This window comes from Pongo abelii, chromosome 7 (assembly GCF_028885655.2).
Source record: "Pongo abelii isolate AG06213 chromosome 7, NHGRI_mPonAbe1-v2.0_pri, whole genome shotgun sequence".
Taxonomy (NCBI): domain Eukaryota; kingdom Metazoa; phylum Chordata; class Mammalia; order Primates; family Hominidae; genus Pongo; species Pongo abelii.
This window is the reverse complement of record NC_071992.2, coordinates 7,731,120-7,752,002: the sequence shown is the minus strand read 5'-3', so window position 1 is coordinate 7,752,002 and position 20,883 is coordinate 7,731,120. Positions and strand designations below refer to the sequence as shown.

At 37.7% G+C, this 20,883-nt stretch overlaps 1 protein-coding gene and 1 pseudogene across 1 annotated transcript; one reads left to right on the top strand and one right to left on the bottom strand.

Annotated features, from left to right (window-relative positions):
• Positions 1-459: 459 nt before the first annotated feature.
• Positions 460-4,856, bottom strand: LOC134761887 (putative beta-defensin 108A). The gene is made up of 2 exons (XM_063726476.1): positions 4,769-4,856; positions 460-623 (listed from the first exon to the last, which is right to left on the bottom strand). Exons 1-2 carry the CDS (start codon positions 4,854-4,856, stop codon positions 460-462), a joined length of 252 nt encoding a protein of 83 aa, XP_063582546.1.
• Positions 4,857-6,361: 1,505 nt separating this feature from the next.
• On the top strand, positions 6,362-20,641 carry LOC134761886 (zinc finger protein 705A-like; annotated as a pseudogene).
• The last annotated feature ends 242 nt before the right edge of the window (positions 20,642-20,883 follow it).

Here is a 20,883-nt window from a genome sequence, read left to right as displayed (position 1 = left end):
CTTTTTTGAGACACACTCTCACTCTGTCACCCAGGCTGGAGTGCAGTGTTGGGATCTCGGCTCACTGCAGCCTCCACCTCATGGGTTCAAGCAATTCTCCTGCTTCAGCCTCCTGAGCAGCTGGGATTACAGGTGCCCACCACCATGCCTGGCTAAATTTTTGTATTTTTAAAAGACACAGGGTTTCACCATGTTGGCCAGAATGGTCTTGATCTCCTGACCTCATGATCCACCCACCTTGGCCTCCCAAAGTGCTGGGATTACAGGCATGAGTCACCGCACCCAGCCAGTAATATAAACTTTTAAAAGAGGTTTTGTGTTGGTTGGTTTTGCTTTATTGTTTTTTGAGGATTCAATAAAAATCCCTGTGAGAAAAATGGAGAGAGGGAAAGGGAGACAGGGAGACAGGGAGAGGGAGAAAGAAAAAGAGAACATAAAACCTCCAGAAAACAACAAGCTTCAGTCCTTTTTGAGTGTAGTGCTCTCAATTCTTGGTTGATGCCCCAGAGGCAGGCAGCAGGGTCGGCTATTTAAACATCTCCCAACATGGATTTCAGTTTCGAGGCAAAAGTCCCGACAGGAGCCATTTGGACGTTCACAGATCTCCTTGAATTTGCCCCCGGCTACATGCAGAAGAGGGTTACTGTAACCATTCATCAGTCTTTCTTTACTTTGTATTGAATTACATGGACATAGGGGGCAGTGCCTGAAAATAATTTTGTGTGGATTTGTGTGTGTGTGTTTGTGTGTGTGTGTGTGTGTCTGTGTGTATTTGATTTCTTCAACACTTAAAAATCTGCTGTCACACAAAAATTTGGATTTTTTGGTGTTCTTGAAAAATCTGAGAATATTGGGTGCACCTACATGACAAAAGGCTGGAGGTGAGTAGCCCATTCCCCTTTACAAGTTCTAGAGCCTGCACGTTTCAGTTTATTTCTTCCTTATTATCTTCTAACACTGATGGGAGATTTCAGCCTTTTAAAAAAATATAACGTCTTGTACTATGGATTTTCCTGGAGTGAAAGAGAAGAAAATCTCTTTTGGCTCATCTCTTTTTATTTCTACACACACAAACACACACACACACTCTATATGATAGGTTATAATAGATGTATTTTTCAAAAGTAGAACTGAAATATAGACCTAAAAGATAATATACTTTAATTGTTAGGATATTTTTCCTATGGAAGGGAACAATATTCCTATGTGTTTAATACACAAATATATCTGTGCCAGTACTTGTTACACCCCGAGACTTCACTCACTACTTATATCTCTGACACTGGTCTTTGAGGTTGCAATTTTTCCCTAGAAACCTTTGCATATTTTAAGAGTGAAACATTCATGGTCTTCTTAAAGGCTCAAAAACTATACTTGTTGAAACATTGAATAGTATTTCATTTATGTCCTAAGATATCACTGCTCTGGGGATAGGCCACACACATTGAGGTGTTTAGTTTGAGAAGTGTTTTAATTCTGAGCAGTCTTTGTATGTAACACAGAGCACCTTTTCCATGACAACTTCTTGGCAATAAGAGAGGTATAAAAACCAGCACTTTTTTTTCTATTCTGGAACACAAAAGCCAATTCTAGAATAGCTTTCAATCAGTACAGCAAATTTAATAAACATTCAATAAATGCCTATTTAATTGAACTGAAATCAAAATGCATTAAATTCAATTTAACTTTTCAATGGTCACAAAGTAATTAGTGGATTGATGTGAAGACCAAATATATGCAACATCATATTTATATCTATAATGCAAATTGGGAAATAAAGGTCATGCTTTTTTGAAGACAATGATAATTCTAAATGTTGACCACTTGGTAGAAACAAGCTGAAATCTGAGTTTTTTGATCCCTAAGCTTTCCATCTCTTCCTTTTATCTGTAAGTAGTCAGCTACTATGTATAGTGGTACCCAAGCCCACTGTCCTTGGGCTAAAATTGGCCGTTTGCAGCTGGAAGAGTCATAAGGGATTAGTATAGTGTAGAGGATGAACAACTGACCTGTCTTGTGATATGTCATAAATCACTCTTGAACATCCCTCTGTGGTAGTATTTCTTGCATTCTACTACGGGTGGTGTTTTCCCATCTGACCTCAATTCTTGATAATGAATTTCTTGAGGGCAGGAATTGTATCTTATTCTCCTCTGTATGTATATTCCAGAATCTGATTAAAGTCTTGGCTTACAATAGCTGTTCAGTAAATGATTGTGGAATAATTGATTAAAATATAGCTATTTTCTAACTTGCAATATATTTGTGTGGAAATTTGTTGTTACTCTCGGTTCACAGGTCTTTGAATCACTTGTACTCTTTTACTATACCTGATTCTATTGAGCATTTTATTTTCAAACCACTTTTCAAGAAATTTAATACAGAACTACCATCTAACCCAGTAATCTCATTACTGGGTGAATATCCATAGGAAAATAAATCAGTCTTGTAAAAAGACCTAAATTTGTATGTTCATCACAGTGGTGTTCACAGTAGCAAAGTTATGGAATCAAACTAGGTGTTCACCAACAGTGGATTGAATAAAGAAAATGTAGTACATATATGTCATGGAATACTATGCAGCCATAAAAAGAACAAAATTGTGTCCTTTTCAGCAACATGGATGCAGCTGGAGGACTTTATTCTAAGCAAATTAGCTCAGGAACAGGAAGCCAAATACCACATATTCTCAGTTATAAGTGGGAGCCGAACAATGAGTGCACATGGACATAAAAATGGGAACAAGAGAGATTGATTCTTACCAGGAGGGGAGGGAGAGGGAGTAAAGTCTGAAAAGCTACCCTTTGGGTACACCCTACCTGCGTGACAGAGTTATTCATACCCCAAACCTCAATATCACACAATACACCCATGTAACAAATCTGCACGTGCACTCCCTGAATCTAAAATAAAGGTTGAAATTATTTTAAAAAATTGAAATTACAAAGGGCTTTTTAAAATTATGATGTACCGTTCTTCATTTGCAGGAATTCAAGTAACATTAGGGATTTTAAAAATCTTTTGTTTTCATTTGTTCTTTGCTTGTAAACCTTGTGTATTGCATATTGTGGACACTATGTCTTTTCCAGCCATTTGCTTTAGGAACAAAAGCTAGAGTTACAATGAACATCATAGGCTGTCTTGTCTAGTCACTTACCTTAAAGATGAGGAAATAAGCTGACGGAATGGAAGAAACTTGCCCAAGGTTACCCAGAGATCGAGTGAGGCAGATGATAGGGACAGCACTAAGGCTTGATACTCTGAGCCTCATTCTATTTTCCACTCTCGCCCTCTCTCTGTGTCCTCCTCTCCTCTCTAGCCTTCTACAAAAAGTTTTCAGTTCTGCTTCAATGTCTACCTAAGGACATCCAGAGGAGATGCCACCTTTCATTAGGCTGCATTCTTTAGCACCATCCTGTGTTTTCTTCTCCAGTCTTGTTGCGTCCCATTTTTGACTGTCAGTAATGCTTCTGCCTGTGCTGTTCTATCCAATTAGTTTCTTCTATTTTGATTGAGTGACAGTGAAAACAAACAAAAAAATTTATTTATCCAAATTTGTAATTTTTAAACCTTGATTAAAAGCATTGATTTTATGGGGGTTATAGATGTAAGATACATATTTTAAAATATTTTTAACTGATTAAAACAAATGAAACCCATGTATTTAGCCAGGGTGACTATTTAACAAGTACTAGTGAGACAGGACTTCAGTAATGCCACAAGGATAATAATCTTATAAGTCAGTCCCCAATGTTGTGTGCTACTGAGTTAATATAATTGGATATGGTATCACCTTTTTTCAGGCTTTAGAAAGTCACACAAAGGAACAGCACAACAGAACTCTAGGGTGGGATGTATAGGGAAAGCCAGGATATTAAAACAAAGCATTGACTCTGACATTTACCCCACTGTTGGGAAAAGCACTTCAGTTTCCAGGGCCTTAATTTTTTCCTCTATAAAACAGCAGAAATAGAGGGAATAAGTTGCTTATTCATCCTTGAATACACATGTTCAGGAGTTCCAGAAAATTTTTGGATCTACTTTGGGTGTCTGGTAACCACCTTGGGCAAATCCAAGAAGTCCTATACACACTTCTCGAAAGCATGTCTGTGCAAAGGGCCTTCTACCTGTGATTAATGTTCGCAAGCTGAATGCAGTAGGCTATGCTCTGGTGTGGGGTCATCCCTGGTCCCTGTGTTTAAATTCTACATTACAAGACTAGATGCTGAGAAGGAAGAGGGAAAGCCAGCGATGGAGATGGAGCCTTAAGGGGAAAAGTCAAGCCCCAGGGACCAACAGTACTGGGAAGCAATAGGTTAACGATTTCTTAGATTATAGTAATATTTTCAAAGAGACTTCTTCCACCAATCCCTTCTGTCTGAGCCTACCACAGCTTTGGCATAGCTCTTATGCCAGGGTCTTAGGATAACTAACTTTTGCTGAAAGAAACTAGAGGAGTTTTAGAGACCAAGATTTAGTAGAATAATGCCTGATTTTTAATTTTTGAGGTCTAGTAACTGCTAGTAAACTTGCCTAATTTAGAGATGGAATAAGAGGGTTTCAAAGACTTGAAACACCACTGACTTCATTTAACCGAGTTGCTATGGAGAATTAACGAATTAGATGGCTGCAGGCCTCTCAGCCAATATGTCTTCCAGATTTCCTATGAGACCCCCTTTTCTGGTCATAGGTGATGGTGATTTCTCTCTGAGTATTGAATCCCTGTAAGGTGTTAGGCACTCTACTCTTACCAAGTTTATTTTGTTACCTGGTAGAACTTGGCTCATAAAGAAGAAAATGGTGAAGAGGAAGACAGCAATCCTCACGGTTGAAGAAAGAAGAAAGTTTGGCTTCATTTCCAGGAGGCAGAGAAAACTTCTGTCTGTGGCTCTCTAGCACCAGTGGAATGTCTCTGTTTGGATAATAAGAGCCTTTCTGTACCTCATTAGGGATATTCCTAGATAGAAGTGTTCTATGCATGCAAAATTGCTTTTATGGGAAGACTGAGAGTCCTTTTTTTATTGGACAGCCAGTTCATTAGGATGATGTGGGTGCACAGTTTTGGCCAGAAAACCTTGTTAAATGGGAACATAAGCTACAAACATTTTGGCAAAAGATGAAAGTTTATGAACAAGCAACCATTTATATTGTTACAATAAATTAGACTGTGTTGAGAAACCAGTAGGTTTCGTTAATGACCACACATTTTGTTAGTGAACACTTCCCAGACTTTACTAGCCCTGCTAAGAATTAATCACCCCACTTGCTCCTGGTTTGAAACTCCAAAGTGCTTTGTTAATGTTACAGTGCTTACTGCCTTGTATGTTAGATTAGTGAATGTATATTTGCCTCATCCACTACTGTATGAGCTTCTTGCTTGCTAGGACAAGGTATGTTCCTCAGAGCTGAGGAGGGAGTTGAATCATGTGGCTATTGATTCTCAAATCCTCTTCACCAAGTGGAACAAAACAACAGCGAAAGACCACCGCACATGGAAGCAGGAGGTCTGGATTTGGGTTCTAGATCTCTAGATCTATTACTAACTGGAGATATGGATGTAGTCAGGAAAATTGTCTTCCTTAGGTGCTTCCTTGATAGCACCTATAAAGGTCGAGATCTGTTGGATCTAGATCAGGGGATTCTCAATCACTGCTATGCAGAAAATCAACTGGGAGAGTTACTTTGAAATACAGATGCTTAGTTCCATCTTCTGATATTTTTATTTAAAAAAAAAATTGGTCAAGTATTTTTCATTAAATAATGTAAACTTTCTTAGTCTACACCTAATAAAACTCCCACCGGCATACAAATACATTGAATGATATTAGTAGCAGAATCTTTAAATAAAGTAACCATACACAACTATGAGGCCACTTTTTTCATTGCTTATTATTTCATGCTGTTTTTCACCATTGTCATCATAATCAGCCTCATCCTACATTGTTGAACACCCATCATGGACCATATGGCATAAACATTTTTCCTACTCATAAAGGAGCATATGTTCTCTATATGTATATAAAATTAACGTCTGAACAAAATGGCTTAAACAAGACAGAAGTTTATTTCTCCCTCACTTAAATCTATAGTTATACCTACCATGGCTAGTACAGATACTTGCCAAATTCATTCGGGACGCAGGCCCCTTCCAGCTCTCTGTTCTGCAATACTTTAGAAGAGGCTCTAGTGTGGCTGCTAAATCCCCACCTATCATTTTTGAATTCCAGGCAGCAGGAAAGAAAAAAGCCAAGAGAGAAAAACAAGGGAACATCTACCCCTCCTTTTAAATTTTTTAACCAACCCCCTCTTGTTTTTTTTTAACCGACTTTGTTGAGCTACGATTACATTTAAAAAGCTGTACATGTTTAAGGTGTACATCTCAGTGAGTTTGGGGATAAGTATACACCATGAACACATCACTACCATCAAGATTATAAACATATCCCTCAACTCCCAAAGTCCCCCGCCCTTTATTATTATTATTTTTTTTTGGTAAGAATTTTTGGTAAGAATACAAAATCTACCCTTTTAGCAAATTGTAAGTATGCAATACAGCATTCTTAGCTAGAAGCACTATGCTGTAAACAAGACCTCCAGAACTTACTCCTGTGGTATATGTGAAACTTTGTGCTCTAACCACATCTACCCATTTCCCCAGCACCACGGCCCCTGGCAACGACCATTCTACTCTCTGCTTTTGTGAACTCGTCTATTTTAGATTTCAAATACAAGTGAAATCATATAGTAATTGTCATTCTGTGGTTGGCCTATTTCATATAACGTAATGCCTTCCAAGTCCATCCATGTTGTCACAAATGACAGGATTTCATTATTATGTAACACAGAATAATATTCCATTGCATATATGTATTAGCCATTTATCCTGATACTCTCCCTCCACCTGCCTCCCAGCAGGCCCCAGTGTGTGTTGTTCCCCTCCTAGTATCCATGTGTTCTCACTGTTCTGCTCCCACTTGTAAGTGAGAACATGCAGTGTTTGGTTTTCTGTTCCTGGGTTAGTTTGCTGAGGATAATGGCTGCCAGCTCCATCCATGTTCCTGCAAAGAACATGATCTCATTCCTTTTTATGGCTGCATTGTATTCCATGGTGTATATGTACCACATTTTCTTTATCCAGTCTGTCACTGATGTACATTTGGGTTGATTCCATGTCTCTGCTATTGTGAATAGTGCTGCAATGAACATATGTGTGCATGAATCTTTATAATAGAATGATTTATATTCCTTTGGATATATACCCAGTAATGGGATTGCTGGGTCAAGTGGTATTTCTCATTATAGGTCTTTGAGGAATCACCATACTGTCTTCCACAATGGTTGAACTAATTTACATTCCCACCAACAGTGTAAAAGTGTTCCTATATCTCAACAGCCTCATCAGCAGGTAGTTTTATTTTAAAAATTTTTGAGAAACCTTCATACTATTATCTGAAATGGACATAGTAATTTGTATTTCCACCACAAGTATACAAGGGTTATCTTTTCTCCACATCCTCGCTAATACTTGTTATACATCTTTTTGATAATAGCTATTCTAAGAGGTATCTGGTGATATTTCACGGTGGTTTTTATTTGCATCCCCCTGACGATCAGAGATGGTAAGAATTTTTTCACATATGTGTTGCCCATTTGTATCTGTTCTTCTGAAAAATGTCTATTCAGATCTTTGCCCCTTTTTTTTTTTCTTTTTTTTTTTGAGATGGAGTCTCGCTCTGTCACCCAGGCTGGAGTGCAGTGGTGTGATCTCGGCTCACTGCAAGCTCTGCTTCCCAGGTTCACACCATTCTCCTGCCTCAGCCTCCCGAGTAGCTGGGACTACAGGCATCTGCCCCCACGCCCAGCTAATTTCTTGTAATTTTTTTTTTTTTTAATGGAGACAAGGTTTCACCGTGTTAGCCAGATTTTGCCCATTAAAAAAAAAATTCAACTTTTATTTTAGGTTCAGGGGATGCATGTGTAGGTTTTTACATTGACACATTGTGTGATGCTGAGGCTTGGAGTATGAATGATCTTGTAACCCAGATAGAAAACATAATACCCAATAGATAGTTTTTCAGGCCTTTGTCCCCACCTTCCCTTCCCCCTCTAGTAGTCCCCAGTATCTGTTGTTCTGATCTTTACGTCCATGTGCAACCAATGCTTTGTTCTCACTTATAACTAAGAACATATGGTATTTGGTTTTCTCTTCCTGTATTATTTTAGAATAATGGCCTCCAGCTGCATCCATGTTGGTGCAAAAGACATAATTTTTTTATGGTTGCGTAGTATTCCATGGTGTACATATACTGTATTTTCTCTATCCAGTCTAATATTGTTCGGCATCTAGGTTGATTCCATGTCTTTGCTAATGCAAATAATGCTATAATAAATATAGGAGTGCACATGTCTTTATGGTAGAACAATTTATTTTCTTTTGGATACAAGGGTCAGTCCCTATGGCTGCTGTCAAGGGCCAGTGTTGAGTGCCTGCAGCTTTTCCAGGCTCAGGTTGCAAGCTGTCAGTGGATCTACCATTCTAGGGTCTGGAGGATGGTGGCTGTCTTCTCAGAGCTCCACTAGGCAGTGCCCCAGTGTGGACTCTGTGGGGGCTCTGACCCCACATTTTCGCTCTGCACTGCTGTAGTAGACATTCGCAATGAAGTCTTCACCCCAGCAGACTTCCACTGGACACACAGGCTTTTTCATACATTTTTAGAAATCCAGGTGAAGGCTTCTGATATGGTTTGGCTCTGTGTCCCCACCCAAATCTCACCTCAAATTGTACTCCCATAATTCCCACATGTTGTGGGGGGACCCAGTGTCGATAACTGAATCATGGGGCCAGTTTCTCCCATACTGTTCTCATGGTAGTGAATAAGTCTCACGAGTTCTGATGATTTGATAAGAGGAAACCAGATTTGCTTGGCTGTCATTCTCTCATTTACCTGCTGTGATGTAAGACATGCCTTTTGCCTCCTGCCTCCCCCCAGCCATGTGGAACTGTAAGTCCAATTAAACCTCTTTCTTTTGTAAATTGTCCAGTCTCAGGTATATCTTTATCAGCAGTGTATTCCTGTACTTTGTGCACCTGCAGGTTGCATACCCCTTGGAAATTTCCAAGGCTTATGGCTTGCACCCTCTAAAGCAGTGTCCCAAACTGTGTCTGGGGCCCTTTAAGCCATGGCTGGACCTGGAGTGTCTGAGACCTAGAATGCTGTGAGCACTGTCCTGCACTTGCTCTGGGTGGTGTAGCCCTAGGCCCAGCCCACCATACCATTCTTCCCTTCTAGCCCTCCAGGCCTTTGAGGGGAGGGGCTGCCACCAGCCAAGGTCTCTGAAATGTCTTTGAGTCCCTTTCTTAATTGTCTTCTATTAGCATCTGCTTTCCTTTTAGTTACCCAAATTCCTGCAGGCTGCTTGAATTTCAGACAATACCAGTGGTCTTACAAACACTATATGACCCCTATCACTTCCTGATTTCATTTCTGCAATATATTTTATTTTTTTACATCATCATGAACATTGAAATTTTTATATCCATTCATCTTCCGTTTGTTTTCAAGTCCAGTTTACCGCCAAAGAATTTTAGAATATAAAGTCTCCATAACACTCTAGTTTGTCTGGTTTCTTGCTGTATCCCTTGACTGCGAATGCTTTCTAGTACATATAATACACTCAAAAGCACTTATGAATAAAAAAATGAATAAATCTTCATATTTTTCTTCAAAATAGCCTTAACTCTTTGGTTTCCAACTTTATGTGAGGGTTTTTAGTAGTTGTCTCAAAAATCCAATCAAATTGAACAAGGTGTGTCTCCAGAATGAAGTTTTTGATTAGGTTCAGTGTCTGTGCAATCAGGGCATGTCTCTTGGAATGTAGTGGTTATTAGGTTTATTAATTATTTTTTTCATATGTAAGGGGAAGCCAATCAGAGGATGCATTTTCCCAGAGAAGGAGCATCTGAAGAGTTTAAGACCTTGGGGAAAGAGAGTCTTGCTTCTTGCTTGTGGGACTTGCCTTGGAAGGTAGATAAGTTCACTGCATCCTCCAACTTTTTATTTCTGGTGAGTTCTCCAAGCACTGAGACGTGATCTGGCCTCATTCCCTTACAATGATACTGTTACCAGTAGAAGAGATTCCAGTTACTGGTAGCATATCTGCATGTGTCCATAAGCAACTTCAGTCCTTGCCTCCTCAGAAGAAAGAATTTGACTGAGGGGCATACAGCGGAAAAAGAGACTGAGGTAAGTTTCAGAGCAGGAGTGGAAGTTTATTTAAAAAGGCTTTAGAACAGGAAGGAAAGGAAAATTCTCTTGGTAGAGACCCAAGCAGATGCCTGAAGGTCCAAGAAAGAAAAGAGCATTTAACCTTGATCCTGTGATGGGTTTGCCTCTTTCCCATGATTCTTCCTTTAGGGAGAGTTTCCAGCATGCACAGTGCTTTCCTTACCCTTTGAAATTGAGCATGCACGGTGTGCTTAGGGAGTTATATGCATGTCCATCTGAAGCTTTCTTTCCTTTTCCGGTGGAGTGTGCCCCCGGAAGATTATACTTTGCCATTTTTGTCTCTTAACATGCATGCCCAAGAAGTTGCTTCTTCCTGGGGTCTGCATTTAATTAACATTTTTGATGTTAACAGGTGTAGACCATCAGGAAATGGCCTCTCTCTGGTGCTGCCTAATTATCATTTTTAGAGAGGCAATGTGACAATTGACAGGCCATCACTTGACATTTCTAGTGGGTAGGGGAAGAGCTCTCTCCTGCCCTGCTCATGCTCTTCTACCTGTAACAAGAGAAGCCTTGTATATCATTAGAAGTTAGTCCCATTAAGGCAGCATCTCATTAAATTTTATTGTGCAAATTGTTACCTCACATTCTCATATTGTGTGTTCACTATTTGTGTGCCTTTTCCATTTTTGTTTTGACCATATATCATTATTTTAACTGCCTCCTCCAAGATTCTAGATCTGCATTGGCCAATATTGTAACTACTAGTCACATGTGACTATAAAGTTTAAATTAATTATAATTAAATAACTAAATGGCATATCCTTAGTAGTAATAGCCAAATTCATGGCCAAACTAGAAATTCTGTAACTACATATGTGTGGTAGTTACTGCATTGGACAATGCAGATATAGAGAATTTCTTTCATCACAGAAAATCCTGTTGGGCATGTTGGCTACCACTTATTTCTAAACTCTATTTGTGTGGTTTATAGTTAAATTATATTCTGCTTCTGTATATTCATTTCCTTTCATAGATTTTCTCAGGCAATTTTTAAATTTCATTCATTTACTTTCTTGAGGTAAGTACTTAGATTTTTTTTTTAATAATGTACAGAAAATAATTTTTTCCATGGGTATTATTTTAGCTTTATTGTATTGGTACTTTTACGTACTGTATTCAGGTATTATTATTTTTCATAACTTACTTTAAAAATTGTGCCAAGTTTATTTAAAACAGATTTCTCCCTTGATTTTCAGATGGAGATTCTGTCTTCCATTGGTGTATTTTAATTTAATTTTTATTTTATTTTATGTAAATATGTTGCATATTCCTTTTTTTAAAATGTGTGATTTTTCCTCTCTCCTTTTACACAAACTTCATATGCAGTGTTCATTATGCACTTTAAAAATAAATATTTTGTTTCAGGGCATGGTGCTTTCACACATAAAACCTTAGAATAATTTTATTTTTTTATTTTTTATTTTTTTCTTTTTTAAAATGAGGTTTTTATTTATTTTAAAATTATTTGGAATTTTTATTTATTTATTTTTTGTATTTTATTTTTCTTTTATTATTATTATTATTATTATTATTATTATACTTTAGGTTTTATGGTACATGTGCCCAATGTGCAGGTAAGTTAAATTCCATTCCACTTTCATCATTCCTGAACTGCTTTGAATAGATTGGATGTTGGAAGCCATGAGAGGCTTGCAATCCCATCAAGATAATAGGATTTTCCATTTATAGTGTAATCTGATATAGATTCGTTTTGGTTTCATACTTTAAAAAAAACCTATTCTCTTTTACTCTGTGGTGATCTTTGCTTTTCTATTTGTGCATTGCGAGAATATCAGCTGCTGTTTCCCTAGCACCTGAGATGTCACTCAACATTGTATAGCACTGGTGTTGAGAATTGAGAGAATCTACTAAATAATAGCACATTTAGAGACTGCAGTTCTGAATTAAAAGGAAGGGAAAGGACAGGCAAAAGAATATAGACATCAGCTATTTTTACGGAAGATCTGTTGGAGAACATGGTTTTGTTGTCTAGGAACTTGATACCTAATACTACATTCCTCATACTTCACTAAGGTGTGTCTAAATAGCCATGAAAGGGCTAGGAAGTCAAAAGTCAGCCTCTTAATTGTTACGGGTGCCCTTAAAATATTAAGGTAATATAGACGATGCAGAATGGCTCCTTCCTCATGACTTTTAAAGAGATATGGGCCGGGCACGGTGGCTCACGCCTGTAATCCCAACACTTTGAGAGGCGGAGGCTGGCGGATCACCTGAGGTCAGGAGTTCCAGACCAGCCCGACCAAAATGGAGAAACCCTGTCTCGACTAAAAATACAAAATTAGCCGAGCACGATGGCGCATGCCTGTCATCCAAGCTACTCAGGAGGCTGAGGCTAGAGAATTGCTTGAACCCGGGAGGTGGAGGTTGCGGTGAGCCGAGATCACGCCACCGCACTCCAGCCTGGGCAACAAGAGTGAAACTCCGCCAAAAAAAAAAAAAAGAGAGAGAGAGACATCTGGAGGGAGATACTAAGCTGTGCAGGCTCTCATCTTGAAGTCACCAAATACATAAGTTGTTATTCCTGCTCTGGTGAAAAGTTTGTCAATACATTTTTTTCCACGAATTAATGAACATTTTAGACCCATAACATAAGTTTTTAAAAGTTTCTCCTAAAGATTGCTTGTGGATATACGTGTTTAAAAATATATTTAGTCTCTACATCTTGAAATAGTTTTTATAGATTCCACACAAGAGTCCTTTATGAAATAAGTATGCTTTAACTTTCTTATAATATTTGTCCTTTTTTGTCCCTGGCACAGTCTGTATATGACCAGTTAAATTACTTTTAGTTCATGTTTGGGTTATAATTACACACGAATATTCTCTAAAGCCCAAATCTTATTTTGATATTGGAGGAAGAGTTTACATGGTAATAATATTAAGGGTCACAGCTGGTTTCACTGAAGCTTTGTAGGCATTCTCTAATATCTTATTTTTTTGAAGGAATTACAGACTTCAAAATTCTGCTTGAATTATGGTTCTGCTTGAATTTTAGACTACATAATACGTGTGCTGTCAGGTACATTCATGGAAGTGACAGGCAGATGGAGTCATATGTTACTGGAGTCTTGATGAACAGATGTAGAAAATAGTCCAAGGAATAAGAAAAAAGTTGATATTGAAAAGTGCTTGTTGAAGTCTGTAAATGTGCATTAAATGTGGCCGTAAAAACAGACACAATGATGTTTGGGAACTGGGGTCTAAATGCTGGAGTCCCCAGAATCATAGAAAACCTTGGTTAGGCAAGTAATTTTGTCAAAAAGCAAGAAGAGGCAGCGACAGGCAGAATATCATTAAAAGTATTGCTGGGTCATTTTCTAATTTTTTAATTTTGTCATATTTTTCAAACTCTGTTGATCATTTATTAAACTGGTAAATAAACTATAATCAGCAGGGTTATGATGAGGGTTAAATAAGGAAATATATGTACATCTGTAAGCACAACGTCACAATTAATACAAAGTTACCCTTTTTATTTTTCCTGGACTTCATGTAGAAATGGGTCAGTAAATTTTTTGTTTATGACACATAATTATCATTTGTACATAAAATATATTTAATTATTTTTATATTTTTAGCAGGGAAATAATACATGCATGTTTCCCCCTGTCTCAAACACATACGTTCATATAAACATATGCACCTATATACCTACATATCTATGTATGAATATATACATGGACATCGGTATTTCTCAGCAAATATGTATCATGATAATCAAAGATATTGCAACTAACAAAGACTAATATAAACCATGATTGCAAGAATTTTAGATACCACGTTAGTAAAATATCAGACTGAGCTGCTAAATTTCTCCCACCCCTAAGTCATTTTGTATTTTCTGAGTATCCTAGAGGATTGTGACTGTGTACACAGGACAGAAACACCATGACTCAGGGTACTCCTGCTAATTTCTCATGCAGGAGATTTTAAGGGCTAGATTAGCAGGATGGGAGTGTTGACCCTCTAAGTGAAATAAATCCCTGAATTGATTATCCCCATCCTAAAACAGATTATTGTTTTTGAGACAGAGTCTTGCTCTGTCACCCTCGCTGGAGTGCAGTGGTGGGATCTCGGCTCACTGTAATCTCTGCTTCCCGGGTTCAAGCGATTCTCCTGCTTCAGCCTCCTGAGTAGCTGGGATTACAGGCAAGCACCACCATACCCAGCTAATTTTTGTATTTTTAGTAGAGACGGGGTTTCACCATGTTGGCCAGGCTAGTCTCAAACCCTTGACCTCAGGTGATCCTCCTGCCTTGGCCTCCGAAATTGCTGGGATTACAGGCGTGAGCCACCGCACTCGACCCTAAAACAGATTCTTACTTGATTATTTCCAAGTTCCAAGGAGAAATACAAAAGTCAGAGTTGAGTGAAAGTGAAAGTGGAGTAAGGCTTCAGAAGGCTGTGGTGGGTGTTGGAGAAACATTGAGAGGGCATAAACTTAGGATAATAAAATCTGAGAAATCCCAGTGTTTATCTATAGGTGGAAATCATATTCCACATTTGGATGGAGTCAGGGATCCCTGTGTTTTAAAATCAGTGAGGGAATTGAATATCTGGACTTGTGCCAATTAACATACAAAACCCAGTGCTTTTGACGTTCTCATTCACAAGATATCTGTGATCCTTCTTTATTAGGAACCATAGCCATAGGCTTCCTAATTTTGACCACGGGAAAAGAGGAGAGGCCTCTGCGTGTTTGTGTCTGTTGGTTAGGCTGTGGTGCAGGTGATGTCACACTTCAGTGAAAGTCTGGCTTTTCATCACAGGTTGATCTGAAAATGGTGCACAAGAGTGGTTTCTCACAGGTTCTTTCTCCAACCTCCCCTTTTCTTAGTGCCTAAAGTGTCTGCAAGTGGAAATCCAGAAGAAGACAGAGAGAAACTGAGTTCCTGACAATGCATTCACTAGTGAGTAGGGGATGCCTCTTTCTACTGAAATTATACCCGTATTGCTGGCAAATGGGCAGTTTTCTCCAATTTGCATAGGTGTTTCATTTTTATTCTTTTTGTTTGTTTGTTTTCACTATGTAAAATCCACCCAGCCTGGGTGTTCCAAATGCAATCAGGAGGCTTTCAGGTATCTGGCCTCCAGTTAAGTTTTCTCAGGACTCTATGTTGGGTATCATGTGTCAAAGACTCCTAAATTATCAATATAATTTCTAATATTACACTACTTTATTCCAGCCCCTATTAAGGCTATTTACAAAAAAAGATATGAGAGGTTTCATTTATATATTTCTTTTTCTTCCATCTATCCTATAATCTCATGGGAAATAATTAACCCATTAACTGTACTGCTGGCTGAATTAGACTTAGGATTGTGATGAATGCAGGCAATAGAGATGAGTGAAGAGCAGAACATCACAGCCCAACAATGAGTCTGATGTTCTAGCAGCTGAGTTCAATAAATCCAGTGTGATAGGACATGGGAAAGAGCTATGCAGTGTTGAGGGAAAAGAAAAGTTTGATAAAATATAATTGTGCTTTTAAAAACTTTGCGAAAGGATAACTAAAGAAGTCATTATTATTCTTATCCCCATTCATTTTACCTTTTGGTAATTAAACTTTTTGCCTTCTGGTAACTGAAAGTAATGTATAAGAAATATAATTATTTAATTATGGTTGCACACTCAGAAGAAGGAACATAGGAGATAGAGTACAATTTAGGGTTCTGTGGAAATGCTTTATAAGGGCTGGTTAGAAAAAAATCAATAAAGAGGCTTTTTTAATCCTTGAACAAGTGAAGTGACAAGGTAAATTTAAAAGAGAAACAATGATAACTGATGTTTGGATTGCCGAGAGAAAGTTGAGAACAGGAGGCTTCATATCACAGGAATCATCAGACTAAGATTTCCTCAGTATAGCAACCTCAGCGGTCTTGTCTTGTGCTGCTGGGCTGTCTTTAAGCCTTGTCATGAACACCTGAATTATATAACATTAGAGAGACTATATGTATGAATTGAATCCTATATTCTGCATAAAGCTTGTTCAGTTCTGAGGAATGCTGGAGTCTGGCTCATTACTTTCTAACTTTTTAATGAATAAGGGACCAATGACTTATATTTAACAAATATTTGCTAGATAGGAAATACGTTTTCTATTAGTTCGTTAGATTATTCAAAACACATACTATGTCTTTTAACCATTTGATTGGTGAGAAACCTGTGGTTCATCCAGAGAAATAATTTATTTCATCACAGTCATGTTTAAAAAGTAGTAAATCATGGTTATTTGCCTTGTGACAAATCTGTAATTTACTTGAAATTCATGGTACATTTCATTTTATTTATGAATGTTCAAGTGAAAATTTTATAATCAGTTATGTAGAGGTGATTAACACATTACTGAAAAATATCTGGGTTATATTATGCCACACCTCATGCGATATTTCTTTATAGTAAAGTTTAATGGATTCAGAGTGGGTATATCTCTGTGAGTGAATATGAAAGGCAGATACCAGCTTAGTACTGAGAATGAACTGGCTGGAACCCAAAACACTGAGTATTCTGCATACCCAGCTCCTAGCTATGTCATCACAGCCTTCCTCTTCCGGACATTGAAAGGGATTTCTCTGTCTAAACTAAAATGTCTGTGATGTTTTAGAAGAAAGTGACTTTTGAAGATGTAGCTATTGACTTCACCCAGGAAGAGTGGGCCATGAAGGACACATCCAAGAGAAAGCTGTACAGAGATGTGATGCTGGAAAATATCAGTCACCTGGTGTCCCTCGGTGATTCCCTCAACATTCACGTACATATGTAGACACACATTCGCTCATTCATTCAATAAGTGTTAGAACAGCTTCCCCATATCTCACTCTAATCTCTTCTCTGATTCTCTCACAGATCTCATCTGAAAAAATTTGAACTCTCTAAATCTATCTGAAATAAATATCTTTCTTTTTATTTTATTTTATTTAGTTTGTCACTCAATTAGAATGCAATCTTGACAAGGATTTCATGGTTTCTTTGGTACTCAGTCTCTAATACTCATAACAGACCTGGGAACTTAATGAATATTTTCAATGTATTAAATTAAATATTTTCTAAATAACTCTTCTGCTTTAGTGTATGCTTAGGCTGAGACCAATTAGTGAAAATAATAGCAATATCTTTTCCATATAGAACACCAATTATTTTTGTAAATCGAATGTTTTTTTGTTCAGCGTGAGAATAATAATAAACACACTGTGCAGAGATTTAATTACTCTCTTTCTGAGAAGATAGTGTATTATGCATTGTGTCTTGGAACTCAGGCATGGACTCAGCATTCGTAGGTCCTGACTGTTTTGAATTTTCTTTTCCTGATGGACCTTTGGTTTGGATGTGTTTTCTAGTCTCACGTTGGGTCAGAAAACTCCTGGGGAGTTTTCTGTGTTCTAGGTCCTGTGGCCTGAGCTGACCTTCACTGTTTTTATTCTTCCTTGATAACCTGCCTTGCACTTGGTGATAATGCACATTTATTGACAGTGAACTCAAAACACATGTATTCTTTCCACTAACAGGGTACCAGGTAAGCAAATCCTGTATAACTTTACAGCTGGAACAAGGAAAAGAGCTGTGGCAGGAAGGAAGAGAATTTCTTCCAGACCAGAATCCAGGTAAGCAACAGGGTCCTGTGCTCTAATAGGAGGAGGTGTTTTCAATGAATAATATCAGTTGAATATTAATGAGTGGTTTTATTAAATAAATGATAATTTCTAAAATGTAGGTTAGGCTACTGGAGCAGAATTCCTTAGATGTTATTATCATTTTGTTCATGTGTCAGATGCTACTCTTGTGTCCTCTTGCCTTTTCTTTTACTTTTGGGAAAAGAATAATTCATGTACTTGTTGGGGTTAGACTTTCACATGCTGACTCTTTTCCTGATACCCCTGTGAAGACTATCCCTCTATTTACCTGTCTCATATCTCATCTCCATTTTAACTCTTTCCACATTTTAATTTTAAAAATCTTTTCTAATTGCTGACACTGTACAATCTATTTCTTCTATTCAAGCAGTTTCTTCATTCGACACTCTTGCCACATCTAAGTGTCAATTTTTTTTAAAAAGTAAATGGGCCTTGGGGCTTTTCAAACAATTTTATCACCATAATACAAATGTAACAATTTATTTTTCAATTATTTCAGACAGGGAAAGTGCCCTTAAGAAAAGACACGTGACATCCATGCATCCTATCATCAGAAAAGACGCATCCACCAGTATGACAATGGTAAGTTTTATAGCTGTGTACACCAGTCATCTAAGTTAAAGACATGGTAATGGGCTAAGTTAGTAATGAAGCACAATCACCTGAGTGTAATTAGGCTGGCATTAAATGCTTTCTAAGCAAAAAAAATTGGATATTTTGAATTAAGTGAATAAATTGACCTGTGTTCTAAACCATAACATGAGATCTCTAAAACAGAACAAGTGCATATACATTTCTCATACCCAGACATTGAAAGATATTGATATCATCACAATTAATGCAATAAGTCTGCAGTTGGGATCTTACAGAACATATCTGTATCTGCAGGAGATAATGTGTATGCAAATGTCAATCGAGAAAAATGACAAGACAAGTCTCAATCATTTTAGGAGATTTATTTGCCAAAGTTAAGGACATGCACCCAGGAAACAGGTGTATGCCTTTCTCCAAAGATGATTTTGAAGGCTCCAAATTTAAAGGGGAAAGGGTGGGATATTGAGAAGTACACAATTTTCATGTAAAAGGTGGGTAGAATAAATAGTCATTCATGCATTTTTCTGGCTCAGTGAATCTGGATTTTTGAACATAAGATGACATAAACAAATGAAGCAGATTAATAATGCAGAAAAGCTGCATTTTACATAAGACAACATAGGCAAAATTGGGCAGGGAAACAATCAGATATGTATTTGTGTCTGGTGAATTGGGGATGACTGCACCTGTAAAGACAAGCTATCAGTCTGCATTGCCATGGTTTAATTTCAACAGCTCATGAGGAATTTCCTTGTGGGCAAAATATGGGGGAGGTGTGTAGCTTTTAATCTTGTAGCCATATTATTTAGGAACCGGAAGAGGGAGGCAGGTTTGTGTGACCCAGTTCCCAGCTTGATTTTTCCCTTTGGTTAAATGAGTTTGGGGTCCCAAATTTCATTTCCTTTCACACAAGTAACATTGGAAAGATTTCAACTGGAGTCTACCACTGAATGGTTGGTCTAGGATTCAAAGGTAGTGAAATGAATATATAGATATCTGTGGGTAAACCATTAAGAGCTTTTAATCTTTGCCCCCAAAGGAGAACTCTCTCATTCTGGAGGATCCTTTTGAATGTAATGATTCGGGAGAAGATTGCACTCACAGTTCCACAATAACTCAGTGTTTGTTAACTCATAGTGGAAAGAAACCCTATGTCAGCAAACAGTCTGGAAAATTCCTTAGTAATCAGTTGTCCCCTAAACCACATAAACAAATTCATACTAAAGGTAAATCATATCAATGCAATCTATGTGAAAAGGCCTATACTAATTGCTTTCACCTTAGACGGCACAAGATGACTCACACTGGAGAGAGGCCATATGCATGTGATCTATGTGGAAAAGCCTTCACTCAGTGTTCTCACCTTAGAAGACATGAGAAAACTCACACGGGAGAGAGACTGTAAAGTGTCATCAATGTCAGAAAGCCTTTATTCAACCCTTTTAACCTTCGAAGACATGAGAGAACTCACCTTGGAAAAAAGTGTTATGAATGTGATAAAAGTGGGAAAGCCTTTAGTCAAAGCTCTGGATTTAGAGGAAACAAAATAATTCACACTGGAGAGAAACCACATGCTTGTCTTCTATGCGGGAAGGCCTTCAGTCTGTCTTCCAACCTTAGATGACATGAGAAAACATGCACTGGAGAAAAGCCATATGAATGCCATTTATGTGGGAAAGCCTACAGTCAATGTCCTAATCTTAAATAGCATCAGAAAATTCACCCTGGAGAGAAAGTTATAAACTTCTTCAGAACATATTCTGACTTTAGATGACATGGTGTTAGGAATGACGAAGGTAAGGAATGTGGAAGAGACTTCAGCTGTAGTTGTAGCATCTAAACATACCAAAGGACTCACATTTTGAAGAAATACTGTAATCAACATAGAAGATACTTCAGTTACCTTTATTCTTCAGTCCACATCAATAAATTCATATGGAAGAGAAATTGTATGACATGTATGTACCAAAGACTTGTTAATGATCTAATCATAAATGACATGAGAGAGCTGAAACTGTCAACATAATAAACTAAAAGTCTTCAGCAACAGCTTTAACTTAAAACAAGTGAGACTTTCAGGTAGAGAATCTCTAACTCTGCATTCAGTGTGAAAATGTTTTTATTTGCAATTTATTGTCAAATAACATAAGAAAACCTTACTTGGATGAACACTTTGTTTGTATTTTCTGTGAATAAACATTCAGGCAAGAACCAGGCTTGAGGTTCACAAGAAAACACAGTGATAAAATGCTGCTAAAATGGAAAACAAGAGAGGAAAGCCTTTATAAGCTAAATAACAAGGGAAAGTCTTTCCAAGGGCAAAGAATTCTCCTGGAATACCAAATAC